A 25,164-nucleotide genomic window follows, 5' to 3' on the forward strand; every position below is an offset into this window, starting at 1 on the left:
GACAGTGGTGCGCAAACTTTTTTCGACTGCGACCCCTATTGTAGAGAGAAAATTTTTGGTGACCCCTAAAGATAAATGTCCACAAATACGATGTATATTTCGCAAATTTTTTCGTTTCATCGAATAAAAACATCTTCATATTTGACTCATATTAATTTTATTCATAATTTTAAGAAAATTCTTTTTATAAAACACAAAAATCAGTAAATTGCCCTTTAATGAGATGTCTGTGGCTGCAAGTTTCTAATTATCTCATCGATGTTTGGATGTATGTTGCTAATTGCAATTCGCAAATCATCTTCAGGGTTTAAACACGAGCGGTATTTAGTTTTTACTGAAACTAGTTTGCTGAATCCAGTTTCACATAAATACGTTGATGCAAATTGTATTAACACTCTGATGGCATTCTTGCATAAAACGGGATATTGTTTTTCCACGGATAGCCAAAATTTTTGGCAAGGCTGAGTCTTAAATTGATTTCGAAGAGTATAATCACTAATTAGATCTATCAATTGCTCTTTCTCACTAATTTGAAGAGTTGAACAGCATATGTCAAGGGAAAATGGATCACGAATCCAACCAAGATCGTTTTCTGGAAAATCCTCGAATCTTCTCGAAAAATTTTTCTTTAACTTTTCAATGTGATTGGAAATGATGTTTTTAAATGTAAATAAATCTATATTATTTTCCTTGATAAAATCGTTAAAGCAAGGGAACATGTCGGTGTTGTTTTTATTCAGTTCAGTTTTCCAGAGACTAAGCTTATTCTTAAAAGCTTGAATTTTACTGGCTACTGTTATGATAGTTGAATTCTCACCCTGCAAGCTCACATTTAAGTCGTTAAGTTTTTCGAAAATATCAACTAAATAGCTCAGCTTCAGTAGCCAAACTTCATTGATATAATAACTTGCCAATCTATGTTTCTTTTCGATTAAAAACATGTACACTTCATTTCTCAAATCAAATATCCGTCATAGTATTTTCCCACGTGAAAGCCATCTGACTTCGGTGTGTAACAGTAATCTCTCATGCGTTGAGCCCATCTAATTGAAAAGTATTGTAAAGAGACGGCTGTTTTGGCTGTTGCATTTAATGTAGTTAATTGAACTAACAGCTTCTTGTAATACGTTGTGTAACTCTTCATCCATATCTTTTGCAACAAGAGCTTGCCGATGAATCATACAGTGATTAAATACCATAAAAGGCGCCACCTTCTGAATTAAGCCTCTGAGCCCTTTATTCGAACCTGTTAATGCTGCAGCACCTTCAGTACAAACCGTAACACAGTTTGCCCAGGTAAGGGACTTTGTTTCAAAATATTCATTTATTACTTCGAATATTTTTTTCTCCAGTTGTTTTTCTTTCCAAATTTTTGCAACATAAACACGTTTCTGTTTTCATTAAAAATAATTAGTTGTGATATTTTAGTAATATCGGTAGTCTCGTCCAGTTGTGAAGCAAATACAGATGAATTTTGTATGCGTTTTATGACTTCTGACTCGATATTTCATGACATTTCGGAAATCTGCCGAGACACGGTATCTCTTGATAATGGTATTGTTTTTAGTTCATTTCAATATTTATCGCCATGCATAATTGATGTCATCTTAGTTGCTGAAGGAAGGATAAGGGATTCTCCAATTGTATGGGGTTTCATTGTTTTTCCTATTGGATAAGAAACTTTTAAAGAAGCTCGTAATGCTTTCTGAGGTATTGTTGTAAATTTCTTTAAATCTGCACTTTGAATTTTCAGATTTTTAGCTCGTCTTTGAAAAAAATCGGCATGTTTATTTTGAAGTTCTTTATGTTTAGTTTCCAGGTGCCTTTTTAATTTAGCTGGTTTCATGCTCTCATTTGCTAATTTTTCGTTGCAAATGACGCATATCGGGCGTTCTACATCATCAACAACACAAAATGTAAAACCATACTTAATAAATTCCTCATTGTATTTTCTTATTTTTTTAGATCGGGCATTTAGTTCAGTATTTTGAGACTTCTCATCAGTTTTTGTTCGTTTGTTAGCTGAAGATGTACCTGGTGTACGTATTACCCATTTATCCATTATGAAGATAGGGGTTAAATTATTTAAACTAAAACAAATAATATAAAAAATTTTATCATTTTTTTTCGAGAAATTCAATAAAATTAACAGAGATCTTTCTCTAATGATAGTACATACATGATAACAAAGAGTAGTAAAGCCCGATAAAAATATAAAAAAACAAAATTACCCAACGTCACATGATAAAACTCGAGGTTAAACTAAAACAATTGCAGGCCAACTGCTATATGCTACAACTTCATGCGAACACTTCACGTCTTCACTCTGACTATCAGATACACCGCGTACCTCGTCATCTGATTGGCGATCACGGAAGCGGATTTTTGCCCTTTCCCTGCGGTTAACGTCTAGTCAAATAGGCGCTTTTCAGTAAAACTGGCGAATTACCGCGAAGAGGGCGCTATCTACCGGAGTGAAAAACTAGCGTCTTCACACTTTACATACATTACGCATTACGGTCAAAGAAAGAGTGGACAGCATGGAATTGCAATTAAACAGTGAGTGACGGAGCTTCACTCTTTATATGTACACTGTATGGTATTCAGCATGCAGGGATAATGCATTTCATAAAAATTTGACGACCCCCAAAAAATTTCTGGCGACCCCCACAGGGATCGCGACCCCTAGTCTGCGCACCACTGCCCTAGGACATCCTTTATATACACTCTACTGTAATATGCTGCCACCTGCCTTCTGTGATTGGTTATTACACGTTGACGTCGAAGGTAGGTGGTGGGCACATTAATGTGACTGAACTGTGTATACATATATATATATATANGTGTCAATTTTACCATGAATTGAGCAAGAAATTATTTTAGAATTTCAGCTTATATCTGTGGCAGTATATATATATATATATTTAAAATAATATATATATATATATACAAACTTTATTTATAAAAATATATATATATATACACGTTTGGTGTATTTAGCATGGCTTGGTGGCCCTTTGATTAATTTGAAAGTGGTTAAGAGAATAACACAGGATACTCGCTAAAACTCGTCAATCCTCATGGTGGTGATAGATTCAACACTTAATAATGCATAAAAAACTATGTGTACTAACCTGTTGCTTCATTAAATGGATTCTTCGTGGGGTCAATTTTGTATTTAATGCCAGTTTCACCACCTGTAACAAAATAATATAATTCAGTAACATGACCTATTTAAATTTATAGCAGCTTACTTGGTATATGAGTTTAATTGTTTGTTTGTACTGTTAAATATTTAACATATAATTGATTTTTTCTCACTCGAACGTTGATTATTTTTGTAGTAGTTATATTTAAAAAAATATCTAACATCAATGCACCGGTAAAAACAATAAATAATCATATTTCGTTAAATATGACAAATGAAAATTTATTTTTGATTCATAATTTCGAATCATAATTTGAATCATAATTTGTACTATATTAATTGAATTACTTGGTTAATAGAGGGTTTGAAATACATGCGTCAGTAGAGTGCATAGGCCCATACTTAAAATGGAAGGAATGGTATCGGTTGATCAGGCTAGACTCTGTGCAATTGGAATACCCATGTCAGTTACAATATATAAGTAACAGAGTATTTATTTTAAGTATGGTGGTAGCAAAGTTTCATGTTGACATAGGACAATTTCTGGTTTAAGGAAAGTCTTATAAGCAATTATAGCGGTAAAAAAAGTACATCGAATTTTAATATTGTTGTTCAACATTTAACTGTATAGATAAGTTGTTGGTACCAGTTGAGTTCCGAACACAATAGTTGAAATACAAACAAATGCAAATGTAGATAGCTAAAATTATATTATTATTATTATTCTTTTTACTAAATCATAGATACAATTCGAAACGTTTTGCGAAAGGTGTTTTTATTCTGGGATAATTGTGAAAAATTACAAAATGCAGGGGATTTTTCAGACATCCGTTTTAATATAATTCTGAAAGAGTTATGAATATGTGAAAATATTTTCTTTGTGCGAAACAAGGCAAAAGCCATGTCTCCCAAGGAATTTGAAAACTATTAGTCGAAAACGCCATTGACAACGTTTTTGAGAGAAAAGATATTTGTAGGGTCACTTTTAACGATAAATATTTTTGGACTGCTTAATTAAAACCTATTTTTTCCTTAAATGACTGCTGAAAATTACGTTTAGGTTAAGATTACTTTAAAGCTACTTTTCTAGAGAAATCATGAAGTACTTAAATGTTAGTTCAACTTGATTTTAATTTAATTTACGTTCAGGTTAAAACCACGCTATTTTCCTAAATGAATTCACAGTACTTCTCAATGAATTGAATTTGAATGAATTCCCAAAGAATAGAATTTAAAATTGCATGTAAAAACCGCTCCCAGAAAATGACATTTCAAAACATGCTTTTATTCTATTATATTTCTGTAATAGAATTTAACATGAAACCTGATAATAATGAGGTATAATTCATTGTACGCGTTCTCCTAAAATACCATTGGAACTAACTAACCTTTTCTTAATACCGTTAGAAAGGATGTAAAAACAAGAAGTAAATACGTAATATTTCCTCCTCGTCTACTCTTCTGAATAAATTGTTCAAGACTGTGGAAATTTTTTTGAGATAGAAACTCATCTAACAATCATTCTTGATGCCTGGATGCATGCCTTATAAAAAGAATACAGCATACGTAAAAAGATGATAGATAGTGCTTTTTGTTAAAGGAAGCAGAGATATGCTTGCTGGTAGGAATAAAAAGGAGAAAAAAAAAAGAATATTGCGAATAAGATATGATGGTGGAGTGAAAACAAAAAGAACAGAACAGAGAGACTATAGCGGAAGTAAGGGAAAAAGTTCCGACTTTCAACGTAAGCTTCCGACATGCTGTACGCATGGATAAAACTTTCAATCATCCCTTAAACAATAATAAAACACATTCTGGACAAGTTTCTGAAAACTTTGCCTTTGTTCTTTAACGCTTTCTTGAATTATTTTTCACAGTGTTCTTTTGATAGTGTTCTCTCTGGTGATTACTTTGTTCTAAAATTCTTATTTAGTTAAGCGTAAACTGCAATAAAGCAAATTGCGAGAAGGATAGAATTTATTAAAAAAAAATAATTGTTGAAATGATTTAACACATTTATAAATACATAATTATTGCTATATATTTGTAGCAATAGTCATTTAATATATATTTTAAAATGCGCGTAATAATGTAGTGGGCTCTAAAATACTGTGATATATGATCATTTGGAAAATGCATTAAAATTAGGAACTGTTTGGATTTCTTATATTCGCAAATACAACCGACTTAACGAGAGACATTATAAGCAACAAAACAATTTAAATTATGATCCTATTGATATATGATGATTATTTTGTTAAAAACAATTGAAGGAATTTTGTTGGAACTAAAATTTGATCAATTTCCACCATCATAGCTTGGAATGATTGTAAGTTTGCAAGCATGATCATTTTGCTTAAATCGTGATAAAATTCAGATCACTTTCCTTGACAGATATTTTAAATATATATTAGGAGGTAGTTATATAATACATATTAATTACAATATTTAGCTTAGATGGAAAAATATCTTTATAATGAAAGGAAAATTCAACAGTATTTATGAGTGAACTGCATAGGAAAGCAGCTGTTAAAGACCAATCCTCATTTCCTAGGGTCAGATTTATGTCCAATGATCTGCAACAGCACTTTTGATAATTACCAATGTTTTGAGTGAAGCAACGAAAACGAATAAACGATTCACCCCAGTTTAAGTTAATTTAAATTTTTTAATGATAAATATTTTTGTGAACTAAAATTTGAAAAAGATATCAAACTAGGAATAGATTTACATGCCTAAATTTAAAAAAAAGTTATGACTGCCTATACAATTTTCATAGTTCTTCATAGTGTTAATAAAATCATAAACTGTTCATCATACACTGTTAAGTAGAGACTTTTATTCTTTTGTGACATACGCAGCCGTATTTAGCCTTTTTTGCTTTAGGGCTTCATTTAACTAATGACGAATAGTTACATTTATAATAAGTCAAATCAACGTATTTATAAAAATATAACATTATAATATCTTGTACAATATACATAAAAACGATTATTTAATGTAAGTATATAATCTCAAGTGAATGTTTTAATTAGTTATGGAAATCAGAAATTAACTGCAAATGAGAAATAAACAAGAACAACATGCATTTTATTTTTGATAAATTGAAGAAAAAAATAATTAGTATAAAAGAAGAATTCAGTTAATTTTATCAGCTATTTACTGTGAAACAATATGTTTGCATTTATTCATGCCAGTTACATGTTTCTGCGAAAATAAAAATAAAAATAGTTTATAATAGAGCCTTTTTTCATTTTACATTGGATGAGACAAAATTCCTAAAACTAGTGCACTTTTAAACATAATATATATTTCATGGCATCGTATTTTCTCATATCTGAAAATTTTATTAGCTTAGCACCAACTAATAAGATGCCTATCATATGAGAGTAAACACTCAAAAATAATTTTAAAAAACTGTTTTGAAGCGAGTAATAAGATTAACTCAAAAATAGAGAAAAAAATGCAATGATTATTCATTTTTTATCCTAACTGTCCCTGCACTTGCTGCTAATTGTCACTCACGAAGATAATTACTTCTGAAAAGTAAATAAAATTACTAATATATTTTCATCGGATGCTTCATTACCTCTGCTGTCTTGCTGAGCTTTACTTTTCAAATAAAATTTATTTTCTCAGCAATTTTCATTTAACTATGCGTCAGTTTATATAAACTTAATAATGTATTTAATTAGAAGCATGTTAACTGTAAAATCTATTTCAAGCCATTCAGTTTGATATTTTTTTAACAAACTATACATGTCAATCCTCATGGNTATATTGTATAATATAGATAAAACGATTATTTAACGTAAGTATATATTCTTAATTAAATGTTTTAATTAGTTATAGAAATCAGAAATTAACTGCAAATAAGAAATAAACAACAACATGCATATTTTATTTTTGATAAATTGAAGAAAAAAATAACTATTATCGAAGAACTACATTTAAGAAGCTAACAATATGTTCAGTTAATTTTATCAGCTATTTACTGTGAAACAATATTTTTGCATTTATCCAACGTCTGTAACATTTTTCTGTGAAAATAAAAAAATAATTAATTATAATAGAGCATTTTTACTTTTTACATTCGAAGAGACAAAATTCCAAAACTAGCACACTTTCAAACATAATATATATTTCATGGCATTGTACTTTCGCATGTCTCAAAGTTTTATTACTTTAGCAACAACTAATGAGATGCCTATCATATAAGAGTAAACACTCAAAAATAATGAAAAAATATTGTTTTGAAACGAGTAATAAGATTAACTCAAAAATGGAGAAAAAAAATGCAATGATTATTCATTTTTTATCCTAACTGTCTTTGCACTTGCTGCTAATTGTCACTCAAGAAGATAATTACTTCTGAAAAGTAAATAAAATAACTAATATATTTTCATCGGATGCTTCATTACCTATGCTGTCTTGCTGAGCTTTCCTTTTCAAATAAAATTAATTTTCTCAGTAATTTTCATTTAACTATGTGTCAGTTTATATAAGCTTAATTTTTGTATTTAATTAGAAGCATGCTAACTGTAAAATCTATTTTAAGGCATTCAGTTTGATACTTTTTTTAGCAAACTATGCATGCTTGAATATTACTTTGATTTGAGAAATCAGTTTCTAGATATAACATTTCATAGTTTTTATTCATATTAAATTTTTTAAACAATATCGTTTATTTGATAAAAAACTAAAGAAAATTTTAGTTAAATAATTAAAAATATGCAAGCATTGGTTTTAGTAACAATAATTTAAAATTAATTGTTAATTACTTTAAAAAAGAAATACAAATGTAATTAATGCGAGGTATTTATTACAGTGCAACCTTATTATTATTAGCATGTTAACATATATATATATATATATATAACATATATATATAACGAATATATATATATATAACTCAGAAATTAACCCTAAGCAAGACATCAACGAAATCAAATAATTTGAGAAATAATTAAATTTACAAAAATAGCCATGGAAAAAAATGTTAAAAATAACTCCTCTGACTGTCCTCTAAATGACTTTAAGACTACTACTTTATGTGAACTTATACAAATTGCGTTACACTCCTACAATTATTTCATCTTAATTTTTTTAATTAGTGCTGAAATTTACTTTCTTCAATAGTTTATTCGAATTTTATTCTTCTAGTAAATAGTAATTAATAAACTATTCCATTTGAACCACTTAATTAAGAGCCTCGTATAATGTTACTGCGAATAATTCAAGCCATTTAAATTGCACATTTTCCGATATTTACTATAAGAAAATAATTGGAATCTATAAATTAATAAAGTTTGTAATACATTGTTTTTATATTCATTTGTTTACAATTGTTTATGAAAAAAATGAAACGAAACAAAAAAAAATACTTCCCAATGTGGAATAATCTTTATTTTACATTCATTTAAACTAATTCATGTTTCTCAGTTATTTGCATTAATACATAAAATTGATGTAGAGAACTTTTTGCTATAAAATAAGTAACTGATGGCTTATATCATTGAATGGCGCACATTAGCTTATGTACTCTAATGTCTTTCAACAAAATACAAACAAATTAAAACGAGGTTTTTTAGCATTTAAACTGACAAGTGCCATTAAAAATAACTCTTTGGTGTACTTCGGTACTTATGCAATTCAGAAATTATTGCACTGAAACAGAAATCCCATTCTTATTTCATTTTATGTGAAAATGCAATTAGCATCACACATTAGGATGATAATGTAAGCATTTAGCACAAAAGTGTTTAATTCGATATAAAAGTATTTAAATTAGCCTGAAAATGATTTTTGTTCGAGCTTTAAGTGTCTCAAAATAAATATAAATGCAGATCCAGAGCTTATAATAAATGATGTAAGCCTTACATGTTTATGACGCGATGGAAATACCTTTAATAGATTAAACGACTCGTAACATGTTAATGCTTTTCTAAGATAAGAGCCTTTGTGCTAAAGCGCAGCTGAAAAGCATATCTCTGTTGAAGAAAAAAAATATTTTGCTTTTAATTAATTCCATAGCTATTAAGTTTATCGCTTGCAGAGAACATAAAACTATATAAGCTTATTTAACGCAATTAAATTAGTCTGTGCATATTCGAAGTAATCAAATGGTTTTGAAATGCTGGTAAGCGAATTTCTTGCGCTCTCAAATTACTTTTCTGTCTTTTAAGACTTGTTTAAATCTTTTTAAAAGCTACCCATTTTCACGGCAATGAATTTTTATTACCTGTAAACGGTAATGAACTTTTATTGCTAGTTAAATAATTTCAATGTTAGGTGCAGAAATTTGATAAAAATATTTATAATATTGATGTGCCTTGTTAGATACAGTCGAGTTCATATTAATATTCAATTATTATATTTATATAAATTTTTTAAAAAGATAATAAAAAGTGTATTATGGAAGTTTAGATGACTGAATATTTTCAAGGAAATGTGAGTTAAAAATACGGCAACATGCACTCGCTGGTCGAGATGAATAGAGAGGCGTTTTGTCCTAAGAAATTAAGAAAGAACCGATGCAAATTAGCTTGCTATGGAGGATTTTGCAATCAACAAATGATTTGGGTGTGAAAATTACTTCAATTGAGATGAAACACCAGATAAACATGAAGTCTTATTAAAAAGTAGAAAGAAAACCCTTTAAAGAGCGTGAAAAAGCAACTAACACATATGTGATCTGATTTGATTCAAGAAAAAAATTCATAAAAATGGGACACAATTTATATACCGTACGGTAATAAAATGAACTACTCTGAATAACTTTTGACCTAAAGATCGTATGTTTGTTTACTCGAAATCAATCTTGATGGGGTGACCTCAAATATACTAATTAATTAATGCAGATGACCAAGTTTCAATTCAAACATTGTATTTTTGTGCATGAAAACCAATACAATTTCTAAACTTTTAATACGCAAGTTTTAAATTTAGTATAATTTGATTAATCGTAGAAAAATAAAATAAAACAGATACAATAATTTATTTCACCCGATATCAATATTTATGTTTCTTCCCTTTGTTTACAAACTCTCTCTTTTTTAATTTTCTGCAATAATTTAACGTAGATTCTAAAACCTTTTACCCCTTAACAAGAATAAAAAAAATTAGTATTTAACATTTTGTTACTAATTAGAACTTTTAAAGGAGTAAATAAAAATATCCGGCATTATTTTAATTCACGATTATTGATCGAATTTTATTGTACGTTAATAAGTTTGAGTCACTATGAAAATTACTTCTATGACTAATACGGGATCTAACTAAAGCATAAAAGTTGAAAACTGTAAGAAAGCATAAAGATGGAAGAGTTAAAAAAAAGTAAAACGTAAAGGTAGAAATGTATGTGAAGAACTAAGTAAATGAGTAAAACCATTAAATCATTAAATAAAAAAATTCAATAAAATATGCAAAAAATTTAATCGAAGTAGTTAATAAAAGTAGTAACAAATAAATGAATCAATAAATCGGACAATTAGTTTATGTGTAAATTAGGAAATGAAAAAATGGTTGAGTCAGCGTTAGTGAATTCAAAATAATTTAAAGGAAAGCTGTAATCAAATTGGGGAAAACAATACGGCAAGGCGATGCAAACTTTGCTTAAAAAGCTCTCCCTTCTCTACCAAGAAAATATCCAAAATGCAATAACGAAAACGAGTTTAAGGTAAGTAAAAATAATTAAGTCATCTTCTTCAGATCTCCATAACTACCTGCGATAACCAAATCAAAACTAGAAGAAAGATCAAACGATCTATCATAAACCACTATTCAAATAAGCCATAAAATGAATTCTCTGAAAACAAAAGTCTACAATGAAGCTCCAAGTGTAAAGTTAATAAACCATTTTTTTAAATCATTAATTAGAAAAATATAAAATTTTTCTATGAAATGGGTTGACATTAACTGCGGTTTTTTTCATTAAAAATCAAATACAAACATCATATGCATTTCCTTATTATAAAAAAAAAATTCCAACGAAATAAAATCATTTTTATTAAGATACTAATTAACTTTTTGGAATGTCTTATAAATAAACTTTGGCATCGTTTTGACTTTCAGAGAAATATTGGCCGCAAAAAAAATTCCAATTAAGAAAATGGACATAACTGCAAGAAATTCCCAAAATAATGTTGGGATAATGTAACGATGCTCTATTGATTGAATCAAAGATAAAGATTAACTCTCTGCAGAAATATTTTTCTTTTCCTGAATGGGTCCCTTGTTCCTAGCAAATTGCTTTCCTGGAATCTATGCAATGAGGGTGCAATTAATCTAATCAAAAGGAGCTTTGATAGGGATCTTGGCTATTTAGATAAGATATTGCCACTTTAATAATTCTAAATTTCTCTCACTCTTTCCAGATCAGAAATAAAAATTTCATAACCAGGACAGTTCATAAATGGACATCATTTTAGTGTATACATAATAACAGCAATTGAAAAATTTTTTCAAGTTAACAAATTAAAGGATCGCTTCAAAAAAATGTAGGAACCGATTGAGAAATAAACATTTTATTATTGCTTTTAAAAATTGTATATGCAAATAATTTAAGCCTTTTAAACCGCACATTTTCCGATATTAACTATAAGAAAATAATTGGAATCCATATATAAATAAAGTTTGTATTACATTGTTTTNTTTCATATATATATATATATATACCATTTCTAATATTATTGAGCAACCCGTGCATATACAATACTTAAGGCCTTGATAACGGGCCCATATTAAACTGCCGATACTACTCCAATCAGACCAATATCTTTGGTTGAATCAACTGTGGCGAAATAAGTGTTCGGCCGGCAGGAGTCGATAAAGTCGATGATATTGGAACTGTATCGGAAACTTACATATATCTATCGGGCCGATACTTTTGTATGCGTTCAACAATTATATCGGTCCATCTCACCTCTACCAACACATTCAAATTTTCCAGATAGCAATATGTTATGTTACAAAAGCGAAGAAAGTTTATGCTGGATCAATTACTAACTCGATATGCCATATGTCTGTCATTTTTAATTTTACCGAAACCGACCCATTAGAAATATGCCAGTTTATATTGGTTCAACTTCTGGCAAAGAGTTCCGGAAAAAGTACCTTAATTTATGTATTTTTAGAGCACTTACAAAAATAAATGGCATAAAAAAAGCATTCGCATTGGTGGTTGAAAATCAACCTTTTAAGTGAGGATAAAAGCAAAAACGCTATCGAAAAGTGACGAAACTCAGTACATAAAAGCCCATATACTAAAAAACCAGGCAGGTTGATTGTCAAAAAAGTTGAGAGATGATAATTAGAAATGCGTCTCAGCCTGCAAACCTGTTTTCATTATTGCACTGTGGCAAATAAAATTATCTCCAAATCGGCATTGAAAATAGCGTAAAAATAGAGCACAGCGACCAGGTTCCTCAGTACATTTCTTCTGGGGTGGTGGGATGCATGGAAATGAAATTAATAAAGATTTTTTTTTCTTCGAAGAATGTGACGTTTAGGAAAGAATAAAAACAAATATTATTGCAAGTTCCGCTTTAGTGGTTATATCGTTTCTTCGGGTACCTTTAATCACCGGAGGTACACCCTGTGGCGAATAAATTATCGCCAAGTCGGCTTTAAAATTAATATAACTCTATAGCTGAGCGACTTGATGATCAGAAATTTATTTATGAAGGGGCGATGAACAGTACACGAAAAAAAAATTAGATTTTAATACTTTTTAAAAATAAATATTCATTTTTATATTATTAACTTTGTTTTAGGCAGAATATTTTGACTTTATTTTCAATTTTTTATAATATTGTTTTAAATAAATAAAATTGTACACTGGATACTTGAATACTTACGTTAGGCATGTTTTATTTCGCTCTACATAATGTATGAAAATTAAAATTATTTGCATGTATGAAACATTTGGGTAAACCTAATTCATGCACTTACTGTACATTTAAAAAAGAAGACTCACAATTTTTTGACAGTTTTCAAAAGCTAAAGAGGGAAAAGTCTGCTTATAATAGGATCTGTTAACTTCGTAAAATTCCAAGCAAACTGCAACAACAAAATACTTTTCACTTGGTCAAAAATTAGTCACAGATCAATGGATATCAGGAAGAGGCAAATACAAAACATACATTTAATAAAATGACAGCAAAAATAAAACATAAAAAAAGCAACAAAAAAGGAAACTCATTAAAGCGACTTGAGAAATGGAATATTTTTTTTAATCTTTAATCGTAGCAAATTGAATGAATATAATACGACTGATTCACTGAGACAGTTTTCTCTATTATTTTATTTTGTTAAGTAGCTAGTCCAATTTTTTATTTATTATAAGTATTTTATATTATGGGTAATTATTCGAATAAAATGTATACCCTCGTCTGATGCACAAATAGGCTCCTATTCAGAAATATAAACTGGAAAAAATTAATTTCCTTAAAAATAAATACAAACATACATTTTCTTAAAAAAAATTTCTTCAACTTTGAATAAATAATATAACTTTCAATTTTACAAGTGTTTTACTGCATTGAAGAAAATTGGCATTATCAATTTGTTCTTCTATTTAAAAGTACGACAAATAATGTTATTTTAAGATAATTGTGCCTGTTTTCTTAACAAATGATAACAGGATAACTAATGTTTCTAATTTGAAAAATCGAATTTTTGATTTTAAATTAAGTTTTTTTTTGCATTTGTTTCCTAAAACTAAGTATTTGTTCGATTAACATTTTAATTAATCGATATCACATCAATTTAGCAAAACCTGGAAAAATCTCCACCCTTTTTTAATTAAATTGACGTGCGCGAGCGACGAAAATATTTCCAGTCATTTACTTAGATACAAGAATGTCAGAGAGCAAAAATATGATTTAAAAAATAGAACAAGTGCCCAAAAATAAAAAATAGGAAAATTTGCAAATGGAATAGTTGAATATAAACCATAAAACATTACCAATAATTCACATTAATGAGTTAATACAATGAAGCTTTCCTTTTTAAAATGTTTCGCTCATCTTTGGTATCAAGCAGCGCGAAGTTATGTTGTAGCTAGAATCTGTTATGTTACAGAAGTTATGTTGTAGCTGATGATTAGAGCTGAGCATATTAGTGGTTAGGCGTGTGGAGTGAATTGTCGCAAAAGTTGAAAAATTGGAGTTCGGAAAAAGAGGTTTCTTTTATTTTTGAATCATTTTCAAACAGTGCGCATCTTGAAAGTTAAAGAAAAAACCTTTACATGAACTACCTTCATGATTCATTCCGTTTTTTTAATTAGCATAAGAATATTAAATGAGCTTTGAAAATTTTATTTTTTTAGTTAAAACTAACTGATTATGCGTTCTTTAAACGTAGCGAAGAAGAAAGTAAACAAATAATATATCAGTACTGAACAACACGACAGACCCCTACACAATATTGAAAGATATGACGAACATAAATTGAATCTGGGATGAATTGACCAACACATTTAATAAGGCTAAAATAATTTGATTTTTTAAAATTTATTATTATATTTTACCCTGCACCTTGGCTTTACGTTATTAGGTTAAGCAAAACATGTTCTTAGAAGTAAGAAGTAATGAGAAGTAACTGTATCCAGAATAATCTGACATGATAACGTTGCTGTAGGCCAACTCATGATAGTCAAAATTTATTACAATCACGCGATTTTCTCCTCTTCTTATCTCTTTAGAACTACCGTAACGAAAAGATCTTTCCACAGTATCTACATTAAAGCTTCCCAGTCTTGATGCGCTTTTAATAGGTAACAAATACACTAATTGTACCAATATTTGTACATTTGGTACCTGTTGAAACTGCACCAAATACCATAATAGCAATGATAATAATAGAACGATTTTCTTACATTTCTTTTAAATCGATTATTACTATTTCCCTTTTGGTTTTGCTTTATAGCACTTAGAGTATATAGCTCATTTTTATTTCGTCTAGTACTCATCTCTAGAAAATATTTAAGTATTATTAACATCAATAATAATTTTTTTTACTTTCATTAAAATAAAATATCACCATTTCCCTATTAATTTTGCTTTATCATACTTAGAGTATATGACTTAATTTTCTTAGTTCAGTTAGTACTTATTTCAGTAGCAGCAGGCTCGCATCGACAAAAGCGGAGGCAAAAAATTTACTCAAGTATAGACGGATCATGAATTAGAGTCCCCTTGCCGTCAAGCTGAACGTGAGAGTTTTTCATGGTTCGCCACAAATGTAGCTTATTTCCATCAAAAAGTTATCCAAGTAAGTAAATTTTGCTCATTACTTGAACCAGGAGTTCCCGGTATTCTGGAATGGGTTCAAAATTCCTAGCTAATGGAGTTGGGTCAGTTGTTCAACGACGGTTATTAGATAAAGACAATAGAAAATGAAATTCTTACAAAGAGATGAAACTAGCTGAGCCACTTTCTTAGAAAACACAGAGAAAAATTCCCCCTGTTTCTCACACATGGGATCCAGGGGAGGGGGGAGAGGAATCAAGATTACTCTACAACGTGTAATATTAAATTAGTTATAGATCTAAAGGATTTCTGGATGGGACCACACCAAGTCTGTTACTAAAGACTGGGTTGTATAAAAAAAATATAAAGATCTTATGTGCCTGAAGGCACAAAGTGGTTAAGTAAGTAACAGAATAATAAGGAGATTTTGTAAACTTACGATAACTTCCGTAACCTCACGTGTGTAATATTTGAAGTAATTGCGCATGCGCACTCCATGTGCGTCCGTTGAAAAATATAAGGAACTTACGTAAATGAAAATAAGGAATTGTGTGAAAATACGTAAGTTCAAAACGCTGACTTAGTTTGATATCATTTTAACTTTGACCACAAAATCAAAACAAACATATACAACGGCCCTAGGCAATCTCTTCAAAGCTGTGACATAGGATTTATGATGCTTTACTCTATATAAAACTAACGTTCTGAAAGCAAACAAAAATCGCTATATTATAGATTTCGATGAATTTAGCAGTAAAGAAGGCATCGTATTGTTTAGATTTTTAACCGAAGATTTAAGAAATTTAGTTTCTACTTTGGGTACACATTTAAACATAACTTTCAGTATTTGGCTACAGTCTGCAGGTAAGTTAGTTCATACAAGGAATACTTATTATTTTTTTTATTAAAATAACATAAATAAAATTATGTTTTATGGTACTTGAAATATTAGCTATTTTACTTAGGAGATTGATTTACCTAAATAGATTGTTTGATTAAGAGAGAATTATTTTTGAATTTTGCTTCATGTCTAAGCATTATCACCAACTATTACTAATTATGGTACGCGTTTTCCTTTAATAATTGTTGCTATATAATTATATAAACCTCTTAAGTATTTATATTGATCACTAGAATATATGTTAATTTAACAAATGATGAGTTATTTACACACTTCCTTGTTTTCTTTATGTGTCACAAAACATTCAAATAGATGTTTACACAGGAATTTAACTACTCTAATGTTCTGAGTTCTCTTAGCTTTGTGAATAATATCTGCAGCTGCTTTCTCAATAATAATAATTTCAATTTAAAATTTAGTTATGTATTATTAAGAATGTGATTATTACAGCAGATGCATTAAAAGATCAAAGCTTTTGAAGGTATAAATCCTTTTATTTTACAGCAGATTCTTAAAGCATAAGATAATTTTGAAATTTATCAGAATCAGTACATGTTAACGCCAACTAACCTCACCAAGGCAGATATATTGATTAGTGTGTCCATTAATATATCAAAATTAAACTATTACCTATGCTATAAAAATTATTTTTTCACAAAGAGAACTGATATTACGTGGAAAAATTTCTCCAGGATACGGATGTATCCTAGAGAAATTTATATAGCAATTTATATAGCCGGTATATACCTGCTTACGACAACTACAATCGCCAAAAAATCTAATGGTTTTTGTGCACGAAAAAATTTGAAAATGTTGTGTAGTGATTGTTCCGAGGTTGACAACGAGTTAGTAACTATATGTTTTTATTTTAAATAGTTTCTTACATGCCACTGTCTTTGTTATCGCAAAAACTGTATACTGTGTGATAGCAAACGACTTATTTCGGTAGCTGGCAGTGCTGATAAATTTTATCCTTTTAGAAAAAAAGTGATTTTTAGTCCTTTACTCCAATAAGAGCACATATTTTTTTCACAAATGTTTGGGTATAGCATGTTTATTCGCCCATTGATTGAATATTGCATTTATCTATTTGTTTAAAAAACTCATGAATTTTATAACCGGCAAAACAAAAGGGATTCTTTACTACAGATAAACAAAAGGGGAAATTCTCTTGTTTTTTTGTGAGAACAATGACGCTGATTAGGCTTCAAAAACAAGGCTCATGCAATACAACCTAATACACACAGTAAGCATATAAAAGTACATTTTCGTTCTTTGTATTTTTTATATCTGATAATTTCGACCTGCTTTAGCTTAAGAAGCTTATTAGTCCTTTCGTTTTTGAGATAACGAGTAAGAACATTCTATCAAAAATCTCAATATCGAAGTAATTAACTGATTTTTTTTTAGAATTTAATAATTAGGAAAGAAATATATAACTGAGATTTTGGATGGTAAAAATTTTTTTTTAGTTCAACTCACATATTTTTGTAAAATCTTCTAATTTGCTTATTCTTTACTGGTAATTTATTAGAAGGACCCGGAACTTTGCCATGGATGAACAAACAAAGATTTCAGCTTTATGAGAATGTCATTTATGTCAAAGAGCTCCAATGACTATTTATATATTATGTATGGTACAATTTCGTTCTACGTTATTATCCAACTGACAAACGTGTCTGTATGAAAATCCAACTGCCCTCAAGTTTTACTTAAACTTAAAATGTTATTTATGTAAATTACAAATTAAGGAATGAAATTTGTGAACATAAGGTACTAAACTGCGTGTAAATATAAAAAAAAAATCTAAAGAAAAGTTCAGTTTTTGGAATTCAAACATATCAATGAATGCAAAATTCTAAAACTAACTCAATTTATATATGAAACAAATGCAAAAATATCACAAGAAGATATACTTATAATGTTTTACTTTTGATTCAAAAATCTTCTATTGTATTTTCCTTTATTGTATTTAACTCTCACATTATTAAAATAGGGACAATTTAGTACCTATAGATATATTTGATTGAAATAATATTTAATTAAAGTAATACATAGGTATTGAAATAATCGACGATTTGTCAATCATTTTAACACCTATTTATATATTTTGCCTTTGCTTCATTCCAATTAAACTAATTTCACTTAGATTGTTTTGTATAATAATTTCTCCAATTTCATAATTTTACAAACTTTTAAATAATGCAAAAGTTATTGGTGTAAAAAAACTGAAAGAAACATTCCTTATTTAGAAAATTAAATTAAAAATGTCCATGACATTAACAGACATTTAAACGCATATACAATACCAATATTTAGTCTAAATGAAGTAAAATAAATTTTATTATATACTTCAACTTTATCAAAATTTTGAATTTTTTTTAAATTGTGAATAAATGAATAAATAAATGGAATTAAATTGTTTTAGAAGCTTAAATAAAGATAAATAACTGATAAATATAAAAAATTCAAAAAAATTAATATTAATAAAGGTTGAAAGGTTTCGTCTGGCTATTGCAAAATTATTTTAATCATCATATGTTTAGATTTTCGATTAAAGAACAGATTACAAACTCTCCTAATTTTTTCTATTATTAATTAGAATATGTATTAGTCAGTAACTATTATTTATTGTATTAAATTATTGCAAATCGACTTTAGTGAGTATCTATTTAAATCTGTTATAAATAGCATGTAACGTGTATGTTTTAAGTTGTTTAGTTCTTATCGTTACTTTTGGAAACTATAGTAAATATAAAACAAATAAAAACCCAGAAAGATGCTTGATGTTTAATTTCATTCAAAATTAAAATACACTTTGTAAAGTTTGGAATTCAAAAGTAATAGCACAAGTTTACGGGAATAAATTTTTAGCGCTGCAAATGCAAAATGTTGCAAAATGCTTACTACTAATACAAATTGCTTACATGCATTTGCTTATTTGCAGAAAAACGGCAAAGGAAATTATGCATTACAGGGAATGAATATTATACATCACGCATCTGCATCAAAAATAATTTTAAAAAATAATAACATAAAGCTTAGTTAAAATTGTATTAACTTTTTCTTAAGTTTAAAAATATAAGTTGAGTTGCGAATATAAGTTTTAAAGTTAAGAAGTGAATTAAATTTAAGAAGAAAATAAATTTATGACATTTTTTCAGCTTTAACATCAAATGAAAAGTGTATTAAATCTTCATGCAATGTAATATTATGTAAAAGCTGAACAAAATAAATTTACTTTATGTCAGAAAAAGTAAAATAAAAAATCTACATTTCATTCATTCATTTGACGTAAAAGCCTTATATTAATGGTTAAATATTGCTCTAGATGAACATCAAGAATAATTCATTGCGATGGCAAGCCTTATCCGCTCCATAAATCCTCATCCATATAAACCAGGAAAATGTTTAAACAAAAGTCAAAGAGGAATTTCAAAAAATGCCATGTTCCGTTAAAAATCGTTAAAAAATCGATAAATCTTTCTATGGAAATAAAAAAAGGATAAATATATAAATTCCGGAATACCTCCAACCACTTACCGCATTCTTTTTACTATTTGCGATAGAAAGAATGTAGTGTAAGGTGAACAAATTACTCTTTTTTTATCTTTGCAATTCTGAAAGCATGGTTGTTGAATTCCAAAAAAGAAAAACAGACAAGATGATAAAATATCTGACCAACGATATCTTCCTGTCCAGTATAAATCATTTGGGGACCACGACATCCAGATTTATGCTTCCTGACTATCTATATCTTCAGCATTTTTCTGACCAGATAGTCGAAGTCATTTGTTATCCACTTCAGTCTTTCACAATTGTGAAAGTGCTGCTAATAACTCGATTAATCTTCAGGAAGCTAGTTTTACTCTGTTAGCTGGTAATCTATTCTTCACTTTCGCAACTTTAAGGAAAAGTTATCTTTCTTATCTGAAAGGACGGAGACAATGAGATGCGAGGGATATTCATCAAGCATGATACCCAAAATAGCGATAATGAAATTTACACTTCGAATTGAAAAGCACAGTTTTCAATTATTAATCTTCTAAGTAAGCGTCGAACAATTTTTGTTTTCAAACTTATAGATTCAAATAACAAGAAAATTACAAAATAATATTTTTCATTTAAGATACATTTGTCTTTCTTATGCGACTTCCAACAAGGTTGCGTTAAACGATTAACGCTACATTTCTATTAACCGGGAAATCATGTGGTAGGATCCAGTTTCCCCTCATTCATTTCCATATTGTTTTGGTTCTCACTAGCATAAAAATAATAAAAGTATTGTTTTTCTATAAATATTTTTTTAGTTTGTTTTGATACACATATAATTTAATAGGGTAGTATTTTTTATTTTCAAACTTAGTGGATAACAATTGTAAACAATGAGTGAAAACAATCCCACGGATAATGTGACGGATTTAAGGTTAGGTCAAGGTACGTCTCATGTGAATATCAATTGATTGTTTCTCTTCTGAAATTACATTATAACGCATTCACGTGCATTATTAATACAAATACATTTTCCAGGGCGAGACGATGAGGCAACCACAAGCACTTGTTCAAGAGGTCCACGAGGGAAAAATGCACAATATTACCGTGATTACAGAGCACGGAAGCGAGCGGAGCAGGAAAAAGAGTCGTTGAATAGAGCTAGTGATCCTCCTACGACTACTGATTCTTCTACAATTAACGTCGCAGGTTGCGGTGTTTAACTTCTTCCGTGCGGAGGGACTCTACGCTTTATTTTTTTTATTTGAATTGGGGGGTAAGTAGAACAATCGAATATGGAAAAATGGGGTGAAGTTGGATTGTGGAATAAAACCCGATACCTTGATTAGGCGAAATTATTTCTGATTTCTTGCGAACAATGTCTGTATTTCATCCTACAAGTCAAGAAGTAGGATCTACCATATTGATTAATTGTTGTTGATTAATTTACGTCATTAGGATTTTATTGTAAAAATCAATACTAAGATATGGCTTAATTTCCATGCTGATTAGTAGTAAATGAGGTAAAATTTGGTAATTTCAGCCAAATCAGTCTTTTAGTAGTGCTTATATAATTTGAGATGATGCGAAGATTTTCAATTTGATAACTTTATTTTATTTAGTACTGGGATCCTAGACTCCAGCAGTTTTATGTAGTAGGCTCGCTACCACTCACCAACCTCGATTATTGCTTCACGATTATTGTTGTTCCATGCCAGTAAACAGCTTTTCTACGAAAGTTAAAATTATTCGGAAAAAAATATATGTACTAAAACGAATTCTGTTTGCTTACGCTTGTGCATCCATTTCCCACATCCAAATAATATTATCTATTATTATTATAAATACACTGAAGAGCCAAAATAACTGGTACAGGCATGAGTATGCAAATAAAGAGGTATGGGGCCAATCAAAGTACAGAGCTGCGATCGGCAACGCGTATATAAGACAACGAGTGTCAAGTCACAGTTCTTAGATCGGTTACTGTTGCTACAATGCCAGGTTATACAGATTTAAGTGAGTTTGAATGTGGTGTTATAGTCGGCGCACGGGAGATGGGACATAGCATCTCCGAGATAGCAATGAAATTTGGATTTTCACGTAAGACCATTTCACGAGTATACCGTGAGTATCGGAAATCCACCAAAATCCCCAGACATGAACATTATTGAACATATTTGGGATGATTTGCAACGTGATGTTCAGAAGATATCCCCACCCCCTCTTACTCTCACTGGTTTATGGACAGCCCTGCAGGATTCATGGTGTCAATTATCTCCAACACTACTTCACACATTGATCGAATCCATGCAACGTCGTGTTGCGGCACTTCTGCGTGCTCGCGGGGGCCCTACACGATATTAGGCTGGTATATCAGTTTTTTTGGCTCTTCAGTGTATTTAGATCTATTAGTGAACAAAAGTAATTTTTAAATAAACATTTATAATGTTATAACATTATATTATTCAAACAAATTTGATGAGTTCACAAACGTGATTTATTATTTTCGCTTACCTAACGGGCGAATAAATTAAATATTATCTTTGCTGGCATCTCATTGCGCATGAAACTGATCGTTAAGTTCTAAATCATTTAGCAGATCTATTTAACTGTAATTTCTAACTGTATATTTATGTCATTTGCACAAAAATAAAAATTCTAAAACGGTTAATAAGATTAGACAAGATTTCTAAATTACTTTTTCCTAAAATGTAGCGCAGAATTACATTATAGTAATAATAATTAAATAAAACAATTATCTTAGTTTTAAATTTTAGAATTAAAAGCGTAAAAATAGCAGTACCAAAAAGTAATTTAAAATTAGGGATAAACAGATATTTATGGAAAAACAATACATTTATGACTTTCATTAATTTTAAGCTGATGAAAGCCAAAACAATATAGAAATGAATGAGAAAAAACTCTATCATTCCACGTGATTTTCCGGCCAATAAAAATGCACGGACTACGGTGGAAAACTGCGTGAAAATCATTAGATTTTTATTTATAATAAGAAACACTTTTTAACTATGTTTTTTTGTCTGCTAGTTGTTTTCATTTCTTTTTGAGCTGCAAGCTAACACCTCCTAAACGTGAAAACTATAAAAGGTCTGTATTTAACTAGTCTAAATAAAAACAGTAGGTTAACTGTTACATGCCAGAGCAGTCCCAACGTTCTAAAATGGTAGCGTAGATGTAGTTGATTTGATTCCCACCGTAACCTTGAAAGTGTCTTGTTTCTCATGAAATTCTCGAACAGAAAGCACAGAGATCAGAAATACAGCACTTGGGGGGGGGGACATACTGTACTAAATAGCTAGGGGTCATTGTGTGGTATCACTGTTCTGATAACCTGTTTAAAGCGTTGTTGTAGTGGTATTAAATTCCGCTATAACATTGAATGTATATATACTTGCTGTCTTTCTCGAGCTTGTGCTATGTGCTTTCAAATTCAAAAAAAAGAAAGAAAGAAAAAAGAAAAGAAAAAATTTTTTAGCTACTACCATATATTTAGGGGAATACATCGACCCCCTCCCTAGCAGAAAAATAACTTGGGAACTCATTGGGCCAATATTCATCAATCTTTGCTCAACAAGGTTTTAAAGGGCCTTTATTTTGCTAATATTTGACCGATATTTTATAGCAATTATTCAGCCAATGTTTACCCTAAATAAAATTTTCAAATTCACCCAATATTTTAGTTCCCTTATTAACCCAATATCGGCCCTATACATATTTGTTAAGTTCCACCGATATTTTACAGGAGTTATCCATCCTATGTCTGTTCGATATAGAAGTGTTCGACTTTGTTCGAAAATTTTTGTAGTTGTCATTTTCAGTAATTCGATAAAAACTGAGTGTTTAATTAGAATGCACATCAGGTCTTCTGAAATCCACTCTAAAATATTACAAATAGTTCAAATGCAGATTTATCAATCTAATTTTTAACTCTTGCAACATAAAACATAAATTTTGACAATAAACTTGCCGCTTTACCTAGGTGAAATTCCAGTGATGCTGTAAAATGAAAGCTTAATCGGATTGAGCATTGTATCTTCTGAGCCCGCTTTAAAATGTAGCCAATAGCTCAAGCACAGCTTTAGCAATCTATTTTTTATATCCTGCAATATCAAGAATGATAATTAGTTTTTAAGGCCCTTAACATCACTTAGTTTTCTACGCCAAGGTACGTATTGCCTCCAAATGCCGAATAATGAGTAAAGGCATTTTTTCCTTTTCGAAATTTTGTGTGTTTAATTGTTCTATTAGTTCAGCTGAGGATTTTAAGACAAAGCATTTAAGTGGTGGTTTTCGTATTTCATAATAAATAATCTTAAACAAAAATTTTCTTACAATCGTCAATTTTACCAAAATTTTATATGAACTATCAGAAGTTTAAAAAAATATTTCTTTTCAAAAGATGAATGTTTATACTGTCCTAGGACTAGTGAGAAATAAACAAAAATGTCTTATGCGCAAAAAAAAAAAATTATAGGTAGATTTGTTTGTATTGCAACTCACTAATTAAGGAATAAGATATAGAAATATATATAATTAAAATGATTAGTCTTTCTTGGCTCAATAGATGTAAAAACAAAACTGGTCCTTAATTACAAGTATATAATGGTCTTATATATTTCTAGACAATGGTCTAAGAATGGCTTTCGATATTGGTCCGATATTGAGGTGTATAAGTTTTGTAATTATAGATACTAGAATAGCTTTATATTCTTGACAAGTATAAATTTTTTCTTGGACCTTTATAGGCTTACAATATAGGGCCACTATAGGGGTGTCTATATTTTTAAATTTTTTAATACTGGTCCTCGAATGTTCTTGAACATAGGATCTATATTAATTACTATATGGAACTTTTGTAACTACCACTACATCATTTAAATTCCAGTTCCCTAATATATAAGATATATGTTCCCTAAGATGTTCCCTAATATATATTAACTTGATTCATCTTCAGTTACCTCTTAATAGATGAAGGCTTACGCTGTCGGTAACTTAGACCTACAAAGACTAGTGACAGGCAGGCTTGTTTCAACAAACACTCTGAAAAGGTGACTTTTGTAAGTTATCTCTATTGTCTACTAAATCTTGAAAGAATTATTTACGCCCTCTTTCCTTCTGATCAAAGAATGTATTATGATAATTAATAATAAACCACGACTTGACCTTTATCAGCCATTCAAGCATTATAAACAAATTCATTACTATTCTATTTGGTGAAACCATGTGAACTGAAAACTACCATGAACATGCGGACAAAAAAACTACCAAGTGAGTGGTTTAAATACCGTATACTTTGGTTTTATTACTAGAATTATATATATATATATATATATATATATATATATCTATCT

At 29.5% G+C, this 25,164-nt stretch overlaps 1 protein-coding gene across 1 annotated transcript in view; it reads right to left on the bottom strand.

Annotated features, from left to right (window-relative positions):
- The window catches only part of LOC107454018 (synaptogenesis protein syg-2-like), a 99,775-nt gene that overhangs the window by 56,932 nt on the left and 17,679 nt on the right, over positions 1-25,164 (bottom strand). Inside the window, exon 2 of the mRNA XM_071181825.1 lies at positions 3,135-3,230. Within this exon, the coding sequence (XP_071037926.1) occupies positions 3,135-3,230 (96 nt within the window). The remainder of the gene's footprint in view (positions 1-3,134; positions 3,231-25,164) is intronic.

Source organism: Parasteatoda tepidariorum, chromosome 6 (genome assembly GCF_043381705.1).
Source record: "Parasteatoda tepidariorum isolate YZ-2023 chromosome 6, CAS_Ptep_4.0, whole genome shotgun sequence".
NCBI lineage: Eukaryota > Metazoa > Arthropoda > Arachnida > Araneae > Theridiidae > Parasteatoda > Parasteatoda tepidariorum.